Below are 18,648 nucleotides of genomic sequence, written 5' to 3'. Positions count from 1 at the left end.
TGTGAGTTCAGTACTTCATAGTATTATTTGGGGGGGGGGGTAAAGTTGAAGGTGATGTATTACATATGATCTAAAGAAAGATGGAGAATAAACCTAATACATAAAATATAAAGATGATTATAGATTCTGTGGGTGATGCCTTCCAAAATTGATTTGATTCTCAGTGGTCATCTTCAAATTCTCTGTGTCTTACAATGCTTGCAATTCAATTGGCGATGTGTGCATCCATTAAAAATAAATGTTATAATTAGTGATCCGGTTTCAGGTTTTCATTCTCTGAGAGTGAGGGCTCTCCTGCCCTTGTGGTAGTTTATATTTTGGGGAAACACAATAGATGCAATCTAACAAAATGTAAAAACAGGGATCACTTTGTACCTGTTCCTATCACCTGTTTATAAGGGGGGGGGGGAACCTTAAGTAGAATAACCAGAAAGAGCTAGCCCTTCAATATTTAAAAAACAAACAAACGTATGTACCTTATTTTTCTACAATTCTACACAAATTCTAAAATTCTATTAAAATGAATTATTTTTCTATAAGGAAAGTCTTCAAACATTGCCACTTAGAAAGTATTAGTGTGGAAGATTTATACAATCTAATCAACTTGTTGCAGTACGTTCTATGACAAGTAATGTTGATTTTCAGATAATCACATTTAGTCCCTGAATGTGTTATATTTAAGACAGTATTTCAGATATCAGTGATTCACAATCAGATCTACATCAAAGTTCAGAAAACTTTGCATAATAATGATTGCATCTTTGATTTTCATACTTAAATTCAGTACAAATTTGCTCTCTCAAGTTTCAGTTTGCATAAGTTGGTTGAATATGTGCATGCCAAATCTGATCAGAAATTTCTATAAAATTTTGTATAAATTGATGTACATATTTTAATCACAGTTCCTCAACAGAGATTGGCCAGGGGTTCAGTTTTGTGTGAAGCATCCAATTTATGTAAATATAATTTGGAATGCATTTTAATAAGAAGACTGGTTATCTATAAAGACAACAATTTTGATCCATGAGAAAAATATTTTAAAGCCTCTGATGGATAACATATTGAGGACAATCCAATGCAAGATCCCACAGCACTGGACAATCTTTTGAGTTTTCTTCAAACATTTGAACTAATCCAAAAATAAAAATGATCCTGAGAAACGGTATGTGCTTTGTCATTATAACCACATCATAACTTTCCATACCATTTAATCGTACCCCATTGCATTTGTTGTTCTCATACTAATGCAGAATTACTTTATAATGAGAACATTATGTGAATTGACAGTTGCTGAGAACCACTTAGAAGATACAGCTGCAGTGAGACTAAACTACCTTTACACCAGAATGTACTCCTGGTTCTGTGGGCTTAATACTTCAAGTAAACTAAGTTGCATTTTTTTCAATCTATTGATGATAGAGCAATGGAATAATGAAAAAAATGAAAATGTCATAAAAGCATGTTCTTTGCTGATGCTACTTCCTTGGGGGTTATTTTCCTATTGCTATTTTTCAGTTTAGAAGTAAACTTACATGAAATAAACTATGTCTTTGCAGCTAAGGTTTCCAGACTGCTTTTTATAAGTATGTCAGCATTCCAGGAAAACTCCTGTTTTCCCATTCTAAATAAAAGCTAAAACTTTGTTAATTGTGTTAAAAGAAAACTGAATAACTCTTAGTTCCTCAGCAGCAGGAACCGATAAATATAGTCTTCCAGGATTAAAAGCTTTGGCATGCATTTTCCTTTGTTAGGTTCACATCAGTCCAGAAGACTAAGAAATTAAGTGGAAAATAGATGTTATCTCACAAATCAACATATACCTATTCTTTTTTTCAAAACAACTATTTTGTTAAAAAAACATAGAATCACCAGATACCTTGGCATTTGAAAAACTGAAAAGCTGTGTCTCTTCTATAGGACTTTGATTGACATTAATTTATCCAAGCCAAGCAATCCCTCTCGTCTTATTTTAAGTAAGTCTGGTTCAATTGCAATCACTTCCTTTGCTTTAATTGAGCTTGCAATTACATCCAATTTCCTTTCTGGAAAATGTTTTTCTCTCTCTGATATGATTACTGATTTTGTAAGCTTCATTAGGCTCCAGCAGTGTCTTACTCTTACATTCACTGAATATTGAAGAATAAAAGTATTTCAACAGAACCTGTTAATGCTTCACTGCTTGCTTGTCCTGATTGAATCATCAGTTTGCCATTAAAAAGTATCAAAATCCTAGTAGCTGAAAACAACTTTTACAAGACTGGCTTCAAAAATTGCATTTTTGTAGGGCGTGCCTATAATATAAACTGTAGGGCTTGGCACCTCTCTAAACTTTTTTTTTTATTGACTGAGAGTAGATTTGTGGCCGGATGTGATAAACTTGTTCTGTAGAATCTGACTAATCCTTTATGGTTATTTGTAATTTGCAACTTTGATCATAGTGCTGGTCATCAGTAGAAGTCATTTATACGATAATCTAGTTTTTTATATTTTATTACTTGGACTAAGTTGCTGGCATTCACTGGAGGAAAGATGCCCATGACTTTTACCCAATTTCTTTTACCTGATGGAATTGCTTGGCTTTTTCCTTCTATAGCAGTGTTTCTCAACCTTGGCGACTTTAAGTCCTGTGGACGTCAACTCCCAGAATCCCCCAGCCAGCTGGCTGAGGAATTCCGGGAGTTGACGTCCACAGGACTTAAAGTCACCAAGGTTGAGAAACACTATTCTATAGAAACAACTTGATCGGGAAGGTACATTTCAAGATGTTAGAAGTTGAGCTGCTGTTCCTTTGCAGACTTCAGTGCAACTTATGATCTGATTGATTCCAACCACAAAATGGCACTATGCCCCAGAACTCTCTAGATCAGCCTTTTCTAGCCTGCGTCTTTCAAAGGAGTGGATTTCAATTTTCAGACTTCCCCAGGTAGCATGGCCATTGCTGCCAAATCTAGAAGCTGAAATTCTCTAATCAGTAGGTTGCCAAACGTGAGGAGGCTACCTAAGCATGTTTGCAACTTCTTATGATTTATTATAGAGACAGCTGTCCAATTGGCATGGGAGATAACTGTCACTGCGTTAAATGTTTGCTAGTAGAACTGAACTGAATAATTACTGATGAATTACTGCGCAGGTCATAAGCCTTATCTGACAATGATTTATTGCACATGCTTAACATGTTTATTACATCACACATTCCAGAGACTTCTTTTCTTTTGATCTTTGTCCGTCTGCCAGGAAGCTGGTAGACAAACTGCTCTTGCCAAAATGTAACAATTAGATAGATTTGTTTTATTTTCTATTTCTTATTTTTGTATTAAAAGTTTTGTTTCTCATTAGAATATGTTTCCGGGATTTTATTTTCATTTTTCGCACCTTGAAGATATGCCTGTTTGGAATAGCCGCGATCTAAGACCTCATCTAGTTCAGGGTGAAATATTTTCCCCTGACAATAACAATAAAATAACCACAATTACCATAAAAAACCTCATGAAGCAAAATCCAAATAATCAAATTTTAAGGCTCACCCAGTACCCAAACCTAATGCTTGGGAGAGGAGACTAATGGAGATTTGGTAAAGTTTGGTTATCTGAATCTTAAATATACAATTCCATAGATGAGCAAGACAATGAATAATAGACCTTCTGATCTAGGAATGGGCATCATTGGCAGATAAGAGGAAGCTGTGCAAAGGCTCTTCTATCCATGACTGCCAGCTGTTTCTTGAGAATTTAGGAGGACACACCCACATTGCACATCAGTTCAATGTGGGGGATCCCTGCTCCAATGAGTGCCAAAGGTAGAAAGTGCCTGCACATGGTGTGTGTGTGTGTGTGTGTATGTGTGTGTGTGTGTAGGACCAAAATCAGCTTGGTTTTACTTTCAGCTTGACCTGAATTGGTTCCGCTTCATCCAGGCCCTTGCAACTTCCAAGCAGTGAGTGAGAAAGTCCTTGCTATATGTTCACCTTTCTTGCCAAAAACTAAGAATAAAAAAATGTGAGATAAACAAGCAAAACTCTTCAGTTAATCTAAGTCTCGTCTGTTGTTTCTATTTAATGCAGCTTTCCACATTTTGATGCCTGAAACAGAAAAATAGGAGAGGCAAGGTGAGATTTTGTTTTCTACTTTGTTAAGGCCAGCTTCAATAACGTTGAGCTTCAGGTGTCACTGTAACTCAAATCAGTGCAAAAGCAATTCTCAGGAGTTTTCCATTGTGAGCAAGAGTTAAAATTCTCCCTGTAGACAACGTACTTATTTCCCAGAGCGATGAAGAGAGAACCACAATCAGTGCTGTCTGGCGCCTGCAAGAGCAGTAAAACTCCCTTTGGGAAGGTGGCCTCCATACTCAGCCAGAGCAAACAGTGCACCAAGCTTTTATCTCAAGTTGCTCTCAAGATAAGGAAACAGAGTAACAGTCACTTGCCTCACCCAGCTGCACGTGGGTGTTTTGAGCCCACCCTTTGGCAGAAAGCTATGTGACTTGACTGGCTCAGTTTTGAATCATCACAACATCTATTAAAGCAACAGCAAACATACAGCTTTGAATTAAAAAAAACAACAACACAGGGGAGTTGTTGCTCGTGCCTCCTCCAGCTTCTTTCCTCTTCCTGCTCTGTTATCATCAAGCACCAAGTGCTAAGAAGCAAATTTATCAACCCTGCTGGACTGTCTTTGGGCAGCTCAGATGGGCTGTTTGCTGAACGCCCTCTTCCTGGTTCCAGCCACTTGACACGAGCCACCCACCCACCCACCCACCCACCCACCCACTCCTTCATGTAGGTTCTGATGACGATAATCAACTAAGAAATGCAGTGCCAGATAGGGAGTGGAGTGTGGTTGTTTTCCTTGCTTTGGCCACATTGACCATGGGGATGTGTTGGAAGAGAATGATGTTCTAAGGATATCCAAAGGGCCACTAATGAAAACTGATGATTACAGTTATTCATACTAACAGTGACAAGAGTCTCCAAAGGAAATGGCACAATAACTGCCAGGTAATGTCAGAAGCTCCTGTTTCATATGCACACAAGAAAGTTACTCATTTCTCTTTATGACTTTTTGAGGTCCACCTGTCAAATTAATTAATTCCTGAACACCACTAACTAGTCCCTTCTACATTGTAGGCTAGGCAGGTCTTAGTGTCAAAACATTTATCCATATCTAGTAACTATCCCATTGCGATAGTGGTGAATATTTGTAGCTCGGGTGTAGGATGATGGTAAGGTTCGTTCTACGAGCTTGTGGGTTGGTTTCCGAATGTTTCATTATCAGGCTAGTTAACATCTTCAGCGGAGTTTCAAACTCCGCTGAAGATGTTACCTAGCCTGATAGTCCCAAAGGTGCTTTTTTCAAGAAGCAGCTGGATTTTCTGGTTTCTCTTTGAAGACGTTTTGCTTCTTATCCAAGAAGCTGGTAACGAAACATTCGGAAACCAACCTACAAGTCTGGAGAATGAATCTTTACCATCAACTATCTCATTGTAGGGGAGAGAGTGTTGTGAAAATGACTGTTCAGTAGGCACGTTATTCCTTTTATGTTTACTATATGTAAGTTAGACACCATCTGTAGTTCCACACCATGATATCCCTACAACAGCCTAATGGGGTAGGTCAGTCTGAACAAAGTTATTGGTCTATGTTTATCTGATGAAGTTCATGGCTCAGTGGAGTTTTGCATCTTGGACTTTGCATCCTAGGCTACCAGGCTCACTGCTGCATATTAACTTAGCCATGGCTTCTTGGCTTAGACTGTCTTCTCCAACCTGATGCCCTTCTGATTGCTTCCACTACAACTCCATTATCTTCAGTTGGCAGCACTGTGAATTATGTGGGTTGTAATCTGATAAATAAAGAATTCAGGAAGCTTAGTTTTGGCATAATTGCCCTATCAAGTGTAAACACTTCCCTGGTAATCCTTCTTTTAAGATCCATGCCTCTAGATACAGAATATGCTGCCTGAATTATGTAGCAGACTTCTGGCATACTGTTATTAAAACCCTGTGATAATATAGTTCTGGTTCAGAATATTACATTACCTACTATCCTAGTTTCCATTGGAGAAGCCACTGCTAATAGACAAAGTACTACTGGATATTTTCTACAACAAGCCAATGAGCTTGCTACATATTTTCAGAGAGCTGCAACTCCTTGGCTGAGTGGATATGCTGAGCTATGCTGTGAAGTAGCAGGGAAAGAATAAGGGAGTGGCCAGAATTTAATATATACTGTTGGGCATAAAGCACTAAAAGTACAGGATCATTCATACTTTATGTGATGTGGATGGCTGAAGAGGAATAAAGAAGAGAGGTTTACATTCTAAACACAGCTCATTGTTCCAAGATTTTTTGGAGACACAATTTTTATTTTCTAATACTGTATATCTTTATATCCAGACTAAGACTTTTCTAATATAGAATGCAGTTTTAATTTTCTGAATCTTATTTCTGTTTTATGACTAGACAGAAATTCAGGCAAAAGCATAGACTATATTTATTTCCTCATGCTCTGCAAAGTGTGGCATGTGAATATGTGTCTATGTGTGTAAACATCCCCCCAAAAATATTTTTTTGTAAATTATACATCTTTGGATTCTCAGTAATTCAAGGCAGAATTTCATCAGAGAAGAGTCATATATGTATTTTCAAGTATTCTACAAATGAGAAAAGTCAAAAGACTTTAAATTCTTTTTCAATACCAACAACCTCATAGCTTATATACCTAATCCAGGGAGAGTAAGAACAGTGAGAATAGACATACTTTTCAGTGCTTTAAAAACAATAACTGCAGAATAATTTACTACTTAGGTGAATGATTGTTTTAAAAAGTTAGTAGCTCTCATTATTTGAACATATTTCTTAGTTTGATTTTAGGAAAGCTTCCTCTAGTTGTGTTTTCTTAAATTCTTTTTGTATATACCGGTATATCCTATGGGCCTGAAACAGAATGCTTGCCAGGTGGTGGCATAAATTGGGAGTCTTGTTGTGATGAATAAATCATTTTTTCTCATCTTCACATATTGCTAGGCAGGGAATTTTTTTTAAATACAAACCTGATTGTGGTCAGTGGATCAGGAAGCTATATCCTGAATGTTGTGTGGTTGCCGTGAGAGATTGAGCAAACAAAAATGAAATTCAGTCCACACAAAATAAAGCCTTTTTTCTCAGTAGAGAATCCGGATTCAGAATAAACCCTGTGAATCTGTTTTAAAGCCCTAATATTTGCAGCTTAGGACCGCTCTTTATCCTAATGTTTTTTTTTCCAGACATTAGAAAGCCAAAAATATATTTGACCAAATTTCAGTGTGGTATCCACAGTGTGTGTCTTTCTGGAAATATAAGTTTGATTAACAGTCATAATGTAGGGCTATGAAATCTGCCCTACCAATCAGAGGTGGGTTGCCATTTTTTTTACTACCAGTTCAGGTGTGCGCGCGACACTTCTATACATGCGCAGAAGCATCCAGGCAGGTGGGCGGAGCCTCCCACTGCCGCTACTACTGGTTTGCCTGATCAGGGCTGAACCAGCAGCAACCCATCTGAATAATATTTAAATGGCAATAAAAACATAAAGAGAGATCTAACTCTTTGCTACCTTATAATAGCCGTTTGGATTTTTGCAGTCTAAATCTGATAGCCCTACTTTATCCAAACCAATATGTTGCAAATTTGAGTTTTTCCTGAAAATTGTCTAGGATCTTCAAATAACATAAAGTGTATTTGGTGTACTGATTAGAAACCATAGGTGACTAATCTTGAATCCATCACACTGGTTTCCAATTCCAATTTCCAAGAAGGGCATCTTCCACAAGCCAAAGATATCATCAAACAGTGAAACATGCGTCATGATGTCCCATCATGTCTAAAGGGGCAGAGTTTGCAGCATAATGTCACATTTTTCATCACTTTGACCTAGAAATGTAATTATGTTTGGTCATAGATTAGCGCAACCAGATCTAGAAGGTGAAGACTTTTTCCCAATCACTATATTCTGAATTAGTAGAACAAAAATAGGACTCTGGACAGGATCATTGAAGTATGAAGTAAAGGTGATTTACTTCTTACAGTGACCCCCTTCAAAGAGACAATTTTTAAAGGACCCTCTGGGAAAAGAAAGTGAGACAAGACCTCCCCTATCTTCCCAACCTATAACCATGTTTGAATTACTCAAACTCTTCTACCATGAGCACAGAAAGCTGTCCATTTTATCAGGATCACTGAGAGGAAACAGACCTTTCTCCTCAGTTCTCAGTGACACTGTGATAAATATATGTACAAACACGTCAGTATGTGGGTGTATATAATAGTATGTGTATGTTAATGTGTGTGGTATCTCTCATCTGTACTTTGCTGTTCCTCAGGGTAAAACGTTGCCCAACCTCACATAACAGGGTTTTTATTAAATAATGCAAATCTGATATATATTAATTTCTCTGAGTGCTGAAAGCAGGTCTTAACTAACAAAAAAATCATTCTAGAAGTAGCTATTGACTGGAGAAAAGACAGATTGATTTTTCAACAAAATGATGCCATATAGAATGTTGTAGTGTCAGCCAGTCAACCATGGTGTTTCACAAATATGCCAATGTAATCTTTTGTTCTCATACCCTCCCTTACAAAATCACTCAATATTGTGTGAGCAATAACTATGGCCAGCAAAGATGGTTTGGGTGTCTGTGAGGTCACTAATTTTACTTTTGTAGAGTTTTCCTCTTTTGTTTGCACTTTCTCTCAATACTACAGAACACTCTTTTATGAGGAAAGTGCCATTTTTGCTGCATACTGTATTTTTCGGAGTATAAGACGCACCTTTTTCCTTCAAAAAAGAGGGTGAAAATCTGGGTGCATCTTATACACTGAATACATCATTGTTTGCCTTCCAAAACCCTTCCCCCTTTGCAAAAATGGCAGTGCATAGCCTTTCGGAGGCTTCCAGAGTGCTGCTGGGGCCTGGGAAGGGAAAAAATGAGTGGAAAATGGGGCATTTTTTGCTCATTTTTGCCTCCCCCAACTGCCAGAAGCACTCTATAAGCCTCCTAAAGGCTATGCATGCCTTTTTTGACAACAAATGGGCCCTTTTTCTTGAAAAACAGGCCATTTTGTGCTCCTCTTTCGCCCCCAGTCCCCAGGAGCACTCTACAAGCCTCCTAAAGGGTATGCATTCCCTTTTTGGGGGACAAAAATTGGCCTGTTTTCACAAAAAACGGGCCGGTTTTGGAAGGGCTACAGAGTGCAAAAACTTTTTTTTAAATTTGCCTCTTCAAAATCTTGGTGTGTCTTATACTCCGGTGCGTCTTATACTCTGAAAAATACGGTAATTAAAGTGAATGCTGAAGTGTTAAAATCAGTGCTCTCCCCCTGATCTTCCATGTCCTGTGCAAATAATATGGAACTGGTACATTGGTCATTGTGACAGTTGTGGATGACTCTAGTCCACTTCTAACATTAATATAAACCACTTTATGCTGAAAAGTGGCTGAGAAGTAGTAGTTTATACAATCAATAATTAGCAAGAATTTCTAATACAGAATTGCAATCTGGATAAATTTTGTTTACTATGTAGTGAATTAGTGATTTTTGTGCCATATGGTGCCCAATATGTTACTTGGTGTCTTAATGACCTAATACTGAGCAATGTGGATTAGGTCAAAATAGGTTTTATGCAGTCAAAGAAGGAGAATTATTCTGCTCATAGAGCCTCCATTTAGAAACAGTTTTGTTTTCTATACAATCAACATAAAGTTGATATTAAAATTTCAGGTATTCAAGGGTTGTCATTTGACTAAATATAAAAATTATCACTGAGATTTATAAATTTCCTGAACTTGCAGGAAAATAGGCTCTGTTGAATGCTATAGAACATTTTCAACCAAATATGCATACAATCTTATGCGTTTTATCTTATAAATCTAATGCACATTTGGTTGGAAATAAACCACATTGAACTCAAACCCATTTTGTCTTGATGCTGTAGTATGCATTGTCTGTGGCCTTTTTCACCTGTATTGGTAAAAAGCATCTATTAATGAGAATAATACAGGAAAGCTATAAAAGAAACAGCCTTAGTAATCTTGAGATGGCTTCTCTTTACCAAGATGAGTAAAAAAAATTGCTGAGCTACATCTAAGTAATTGGCTTCAGTTACATGTAAATCTGGCTGGGGAATTCTGGGAGTTGAAGTCCACACATCATAGAGTTGCTGAGGCTGAGAAACACCGATCTAAATAATAGGCTTGAGTCTGAGCACTTTGAAAGTCCTTGGAGGCATAAAATGATGTTTAAAGACAAGTTGGAAAAACATGTAGCTCATTATCTCAGGCTGTTCTAAGGGTTGTGACATGATGATAGTTCAGTATGCTCTTACTACACCTGTTTTTCTCCTACTTACAGAAATTAAAGGGAACTGGCACAATTAAACCTGGGTTTGGGATGGAGACATGCTGGCTGTGGCCTGTCAGGGTCTACCATCTTCACCTTGGGTGCCATTGTCAGCATATAGCTTTAGATGTTGTTGCAAAGCTGGGTTTCTTTTTATGCTTATTACATATATGGAAACTGCTGTCTTTTTCGTTTGTAGATAATGCTTTGAATGCAGTACGGTTGATTTCTAATTTGGCAAATGGATTTAAACTTTGCCCTATATTCATTTTACATTTAGCAAGGTTGTGTGCATTTCTTTTTAATCTTTTTAATTTAGGCTTTTTAATAAATAGCTCAAATTATCCCTGTGCTGGACAAAATGAAAAATGCTGCTCCCTAGGCTGATTAAGAAAAAGATTACATAGCCATCCTTATTACTAAAGGCACTGTATCGTGTAGAGCAGGGGTAGTCAACCTTTTTATACCTACCGCCCACTTTTGTATCTCTGTTAGTAGTGAAATTTTCTAACCGCCCACAGGTTCCACAGTAATGGTGATTTATAAAGTAGGGAAGTAACTTTACTTTATAAAATTTATAAAGCAGAGTTACAGCAAACCCCTACCACCCACCATGAAAGCTGGAACACCCACTAGTGGATGGTAGGGACCAGGTTGACTACCACTGGTGTAGAGGATTAAAAACCAATGAAGTCAATAGTATAGTTTATCAGAAGCAATAAGCAGTGTCAAAATTATACTGATAGTTAATAATATAATAACTAAACATGTCTTCCAGCCCAAATGCCTACAGGAACATCCAGATCTTTAACTCCCTGTGGATGGCTAACAAAGTAAATAATCCATAGCTTTAGAAAGTTTTCTGAATACAAAATGAATACTCAAACAAATATAACTAAATATTTAACATAAAGAAAATAAGATTTCTTGCAGAAAGAATTTGGCTGCCAGGGATCAATTGCAATTATCAAAATGACTGTGTTACCCAAGATAAATTATCTATTTATTAATGAACCATGGTGTGCAGTGTTTAGAATGCAGTACTGCAGGCTACTTCTGCTGACTGCGGGCTGCCAGAAGTTTGGCAGTTCAATTCTCAATGGCTCAAGATTGACTCTGCCTTCATCCATCTGAGGTCACTAAAATGAGGAGCCAGATTGTTGGGGCAATATGCTGACTCTGTAAACCACTTAGAGAGGGCTATAAAGACACTGTAAAGTGGTATATAAGTCTAAGTGCTATTGCTATTTCAAATGGCCCCAATTTTAGAAAAAGATTTTACATGAACAACAAGAAACAATTAGAAAATATATATGAAGTGGGGGAAAAACCTAGGGACAAATTTAAAATTTAACCCCACTCCAATGAAAGAGGTGGCTTTGTCTTTCCAGTTTTCAAACTGTATTACAGACAAGCTCTTTGTTATGTTCCACAGAGTAGATAAAATCACCAAGCAACAAAACATAAATACAATATTGGAAGGAGTTGACCTAGCTAATGTTCTTCACACATACGTATGCCACAGGGACCCAAAAGAGTATAAAAACTTAACAGGACACATTATAAGACAAAGCTTAACACAACTATAGGACTCCATGTGGAAAATAAGCCCAACCATTTCACCATTTGGCTCTCCCCTAAATGGTTTTCATCAGAGGTGGTATTCAGCAGGTTCTGACCAGTTCTGGAGAACTGGTAGTGGAAATTATGAGTAATTCAGAGAACCGTTAAATACCACCTCTGACTTACCCCGCCCCCATCCATTCTTTGCCTGTCAAGTCCCAGCTGATCGGGAGGAAATAGGGATTTTGCAGTAACCTTCTCCTGCAGTGAGGAGGGAATGGAGATTTTACAGTATCCTTCCCATGCCACGCCCACCAAGCCACGCTATCCCCACCAAGCCATGCCCCAGAACTGATAGTAAACATATTTGAATCCCATCACTGGTTTTCATGTTGGAGACAATTATGGTAAGAAAAACGTAATAACATATGTAAACATGGTCCACCCAGACCTTATGAATAGATTACATCAGGGGTGAAATTCAGCAGGTTCTGACAGGTTCTGGAGAACCAGTAGTGGAAATTTTGAGTAGTTTGGAGAACCCACAAATACCACCTCTGGCTGGCCCCAGAGAGGGGTGGGAATGGAGATTTTGCAATATCCTTCCCTTGCCCTGCCCACCAAGCCATGGCCACAGAACTGGTAGTAAAAAAAATTGAATTTCACCACTGAATTACATACACAATAAAAATTAGCTGGAATAGACCATCGCTGATTTATTTTCAAATTGCTAGAAGAATAAAATCCGACCTCAAAAATGAGATAGCGACATTAAGAAAAATGACAGAGTTTGAAAATGTTTATACACAATCAGTATATATCTATAAATGTCTACTTAGATACAACACAGAGATAGAACATATGTGTTAAATTGGATGCAAAACTTGAAAGAAACAGTCAGAAGAATGTGGAACAAATCTATAAAATTCACTCCCAGTTATGCTTTGAAGAATACCTGGTACAAAATATTTTACAAATACAACTCCATCAATAATTGCCAAAATAAAGAAAGTATAGAGTAATAAATGTTGAAAATTTCACAAAACAGAAGGAACATTCTAGCCTGTGTGGTGAGCATGTAAGATACCCCCAAAGTATTGGAAAGATGCGCAAAGCACTTTTCAGAGACTTTTAGGAACAAATTTGAAATGAAGCTACTTTTAAAAATTAGATATCATTCCAGAACACATAATAAACATACCATAAATAAACTTGGCATGATATAATATAGAGATGTTGGCATTAAACTCAAAGATTTATACTTCTTTATAAAAAAATAATTTAATATACTCTGCTTGGAGCTAATGCCACAGTGAATAATAATTACACAACTTCAGTAATTATCTGCTCATTGATAGAAAATATCTTTTTTGAAAATATACCTATGCTTTAAATAAAATAAAGGGATTATAATAAGATGCCATCATCACCATTATACAAGCACAGATAAAGTAAATACATTTTGTTAATTGAAAAGGAAGGGAAGGGAAGGGAAGGGAAGGGAAGGGAGGAAGGAAGGAAGGAAGGAAGGAAGGAAGGAAGGAAGGAAGGAAGGAAGGAAGGAAGGAAGGAAGGAGGAAGCTATCTGAATCTCTTGGGATATGCTGGTCCAGCAACCAAAGAAAGTACAGCACCCAAGTCCCTAATTATTAAATCACTACCTAATAGATGGAATCTGGAATATGCCAACCCTGTCATTTTTTGAGGGCTACATAGAGACAATTGGAGACAGGTAGTTCCATGAGTAATGTGGCCCTGTGTCATGTAGGACTAATGGTATAGGGTCTCCTGCTTGAGCAGGGTGTTGGGCTAGAAGACCTTCAAGGTCCCTTCCAGCTCTATCAAAGATGGCTAAGCCAGTAAATTAAATTGCATCTGGAAGTGAACTGGAAGTCAGAGCAGGCTGTGGAACATGTTATGCCTTCAACTGCCCACTTGCTATATTCTGAACTAGTTGCAGTTTCCAAGAATTCTTTAAGAGCAACTATATGTTCAACATGTTTCAGTAATCCAACCAATAGATGACTAAGGCATGAGTTACTGTGAGTAGGTCTTCCAATTCCTAGAGAAATGGTAGCAGTTCTACTACAGAATCTTGCAAATCTGAATGTTCTTTCTCCCCCCTCCCCCTCCCTCCCCCCCTCTCCTTGGAAATTGAAGGGGTTGGTGGAGAACAAGCTGATGCATTTTCATAAATGTTTTTCTTAGTATGAGCCCAAGCCTCATTTATCTGATTGTTGCCTTTCGAAACTCTTTCGAAACCAAAACTCTAAACACATTACAAGTGAATTGGGAGGAGATTTAAGATCCACAGTTACTGGTTTTGCTGAGATTAAGCTCTTTAAACCTTTTTGAAGGAGATGGGTGGTTCAGAAATGTGAAAAATAAAAATATAAAAAAATTTGAAGGCTTTTCTTTCCCATTCATGCCCTTACAGCATTACTTAGTTGGCTTGGGGCAAAGATATATAATTGGCTTTCATCAGTGGTCTGATGATACCTCGCCCTGTGCTAACCCACACCCAGCAGCTTCATATAAATGTTAAATAGGAGTAGATAAACTGTAACTCACAAAGCAGGGATCTGCTGTCTTCCTCCCTATCAGCATTGACTGGAATCAGCACTTGAGAAAGGACAATACCACCGTAGCATCGTGCCTCTCATTCCCCAATTCTCTGAGCCAGTGCAAAAAAATACCACAATTGAAGATCACTGAGTAATCTATAATCTTGCAGACAATAAATACCTTATTCAAATTATTTCATTTCAGTTGAAAACCTGGGGGAATAATGAAACATTAGATACGTATATCTTTACTGCAGCATCAATGTTAACAAATTAAAATGTGAAATACTGGGATATATTAAAGCCCCAGTATTTTATAGGTGCAGTGGGTATATATTGTACATAATTTTGTATTTATTTATTTATTTATTTATTTATTTATTTATTTATTTATTTATTTATTTATTTATTTATTTATTTATTTATTTATTTATCTTGTCATGTTTATGTAGTGTAAAATTGGAGGCAGTGACCCTTTAAGAGCTGTATGCAATGAAATTTCATTTTTAATGTATGCCAATTAGTGTACATTCAAAGTGACAACAAAGTTATTCATTTTCTGTGATCACTTTCATTGGAATCCAACCAATTGTGTTATAGCTTTAGGTCATTATCCTGCAAGTTCAGAAAAAAGGCAATAGATCCTACTAATTTAGGAGACCTACAGGTTGTTAAGTAGCTCAAATCCTTGAAAGAGATTCTTTTCTCAATCCATCCAGTAGCTAAAGAACATTTGATTGGGAATGTGCCCCAAACAGTCTTCCCTATGTAACTCACTCTCAAAGGCTGGCATGACTGGGGAGGCTCCTGATGGCTTTGCCATGGTTTAGGCTTACTTCAGAAGTTTCATGCTTGATTAACTTCCACCTACGACACTTGTCATCATGGACTGGTGAAGTGCCCAAGGTCAAAAGCTCCAGCTCCCCACAGAACCTTTTCAGTGATGCAATGCAGTATTAGGGGCACTAAAAGAGGAGTAACCATGGTGACAAGTGGGAGATGAAAGGCAAAAAGGAAGAAGGTTAGAAAAAAAAAAGTACTGAAAGGCCCAAGTCTGGTGCCAATCCTAGGCTCACTGGGGAGCCCAAACTTTGGAAAACTTTCCTCAACCAAAGTTTTTGTTCCATGTCCCTTTTCATTTTTAAAAAATGTTCTAATAGATTTTATCATGGCAAGCTGTGGCTATTGTTTGGCATTTTGTGGCGGTTTTATTTATTTAAAGAAATTATAACATCATTTTATTCCATTTTTGTTACAGTTGTTGATAGGTACCATGTATTCTGTGTAAAAGGTGGCATATAAATGGACATAAGCACATCTGTTATTAATTTTTATTTCATTTCATATTTTTAGATCATCTTTCAGGGGGGGAAAATCTGCCTTCACACATGTTCCATAAAGCAATCATTCAAAACTGACATAAATGTGAAATATTTGAAAACTTGTTCAGTGTGGAAGAAAGTAAAGAATACAATTATATTCTCTGGTCTTGGTTCAAGATGGGCAGATGTATCCACAGAATACATCACTTCCATCAAAATAATGGAAAAAATCATGTCGTTGTGTTGGGAACTCTGCCCCCTTTTTAGATTCATGTAACATCATGAGGCATATGTACCAAAGAGGTGGAGTTTGAATTATGCCACCTGATGCTGTTTTCATCATTTACCACCCTCTTTCATCCCCCCCCCCAGGTGGATACCTCTGAAGATCAACTAGATTTAGCGTTCTCTGCACCTCACCTTGAGCGTTTCATTTCACCCCAAATCCCCTGTGCAGATTTCAGAAGCCAAATGAAAATGTTTAGAACTTGTAGCTCTTAAGCCTCTAGGAATCCTGACTCTTCCAGGGCAGAGAGGAGACAATACTTGGTATAAAATCTAGATAATTTTGTTATCATAATCACAATTTCACAGCAGTGAATGATGTTGGTTCTCTACTTTTGACACTAGATTTCTGAGGAATGATTTTATCTTCTTCTTGATGGATTCAGCTTTGCCAAGTGAACTGAAAGCAAGGGCAGTGAAATGTCTAACAGCTGGTTAGAATATGATGCCTTGCAAAGTATCCCTATGAGACCACAAAGCTTCCTTCCATCCTGTTCTCTAAAATGCTCCCATTTTATTGCCTGAAGCTAGAATAGCCTGTACTCTGGGATGCATGCATGCACATAGATCACTTCAAGCTCTGGGGCATTTAGAGAACCAGCAAGATGCTAATAAAACAGCTGACAAAGAACAGTAACATTCTGCTAGTTGTTATAAGAAATAGCTCTCCTGGGAAATTTAAAATCTGCCGTGTTAACTCATTTGAAATCACCAGGGTAGGTACTTCACTTTCTCCCTAATACAGGGAAGTGGGGGTGGGGAAGCTTTATTTCTTGCTACGCTTAGTAATTTTCATGGATTTTCCTCAATAACCTTGTACCTCATAATCTTGTGCTTCTATATTACTGGTACCTGATAAAGCCCGATGGATACATCCTCATGACACTTTGGCAGTGCAGAATCATTTAACAAGGAATTTGCACCAACCAAACACCATGAAGATCAGACATTGAGTTGCAAAGATATTAGGGAAACTTAAAGGAGTAAAAACAATCTACCCCAATTGAGATCGTGCTTGGAAGCGTACACCAATACTTATAACCCGGTATATTATTGGATTGCCTCGTTTCAATTCAAAGGAATATAGGAAACCTGCCACAGAAGCTTGGATCCTAAGAGTTTTCTTTGAGTACCTTAATAAAAAAATAAGAAGAAATAGTAGTCAGTGACAGATTGGATGCTTTGCATGAAAAAAGGTCTCAGCTACAAATCAAGGGACAAACAAATCATTTTAAAGCCTGTGACAGCAATGTAGCAATAGCAATAGCACTTACACACCACTTCACAGGGCTTTTCAGCCCTCTCTAAGCGGTTTACAGAGTCAGCATAGTGCCCCCCCCCCATAATCTGGCCTCTCATTTTACTCACCTCAGAAGGATGGAAGGCTGAGTCAACCTTGAATCTGGTGAGATTTGAACTGCCAAATTGCAGGCAGTTGGCAGTCAACGGAAGTAGTCTGCAGTACTGCATTCTAACCTCTGTACCACCGCAGCTCTAGCTTTGCAATGTTCTTTGCAAGCTCAATATAATACGTACTTGCACTATCACACAAATTCAGGTAAGATTTCTGAGTTACCTTAGGCAGAATAATGGAATATGAATTAGACATGCCCTTGGAAATACTGGGCCATTTAATTTTGAGCTACAAAGATTATTAGCACAGTCTTAAAGTAAGCCTCTGACTTTCTAGTTGCTTGCACTTTTAACAGCTTGAGTCGGCAGTGACACCACTGTCTGCTCTCTTCTTGTATCATCTACAAACCCATTGGAAGAGTGATGGAGTGCCAGCTGTGATGCAACTGTGCTTTGCAGCAAATCCAAATCTTTCTAAAACTTCAAAGAAATAAATAAAAATATAAATACTCTTGTCCGCTAAAGAGAGGGATCAGGAAGAAGGTGGCCAAGAAATGACAGATGGGGACTTTCCTCTGCTACCACATGGCATATCTTAAATTTGCCTTATCCCAGTGGGATAAACTGGAAGAGGTTGCAGTGCATATGCAGAAATCTCATTCAAAATTTCCAAGTGCCAGACAATGCTGAGGAGGTAAGCTTTGTAAGAACCAGTAAAATAGATATGTGATGCCATCTCTGTTAGAAGAAGAGGGAGGCATGCTGTTTTCCTAAAGAGTTTGAGGGACTGCTTTGCTTCATCGGAATAAAGACTAAATTCTAAAAAATTGCTGAACCCTAAAAATACAGAGGTGTAACAACATTCACCTCAATGCAGAGATTTTCCTAGGGAGATCCTTTCTCTTATGCAAATTTTAATTGGTTCCCCCTCCCCCTACTACTGTATACAGTACAGCAGGAACCCTTTCGTATCTGCTGTTGTTTAATCAGCTTAGAGTTACAGCCCAATGTATTTCGACTGGAAAGATCAGGTTGGGGAAGACTGTCAAACAGGAATTTGCTGGGCAGGACAAAAGAATGGAACCTGTCACAAGCTGGGGAGAGAAGGTGGAGATCGAAAGACGTGGCTGAAATTACAAAAGGCAGAGGGGTATTCCCAAATCTTGGAGGAGGAGAATAAACTCTTAGTA

The 18,648-nt window shown here is 37.8% G+C and overlaps 1 protein-coding gene across 13 annotated transcripts in view; it reads left to right on the top strand.

Moving 5' to 3' along the window:
* PLEKHA6 (pleckstrin homology domain containing A6) overlaps positions 1-18,648 on the top strand; it is a 224,201-nt gene that overhangs the window by 85,073 nt on the left and 120,480 nt on the right. For 2 of the 13 annotated variants that reach the window (XM_081947839.1, XM_081947828.1), the window contains exons 2-3: positions 4,061-4,105; positions 11,150-11,204. The exons of 8 other annotated variants lie outside the window; for them this stretch is intronic. In XM_081947839.1, coding sequence (XP_081803965.1) covers positions 11,155-11,204 — 50 coding nt within the window. In that variant the 5' untranslated portion in view covers positions 4,061-4,105; positions 11,150-11,154. Of the gene's footprint in view, positions 1-1,917; positions 1,974-4,060; positions 4,106-11,149; positions 11,205-18,648 lie in introns of all 13 variants that reach the window. 3 more of the 13 variants (XM_081947830.1, XM_081947829.1, XM_081947840.1) reach the window with 2 other exon arrangements.

This window comes from Natrix helvetica, assembly GCF_964273705.1.
Source record: "Natrix helvetica genome assembly, chromosome: 3".
In the NCBI taxonomy this organism is placed as follows: Eukaryota; Metazoa; Chordata; class Lepidosauria; order Squamata; family Natricidae; genus Natrix; species Natrix helvetica.
This window is presented reverse-complemented; position numbering and strand designations above follow the sequence as displayed.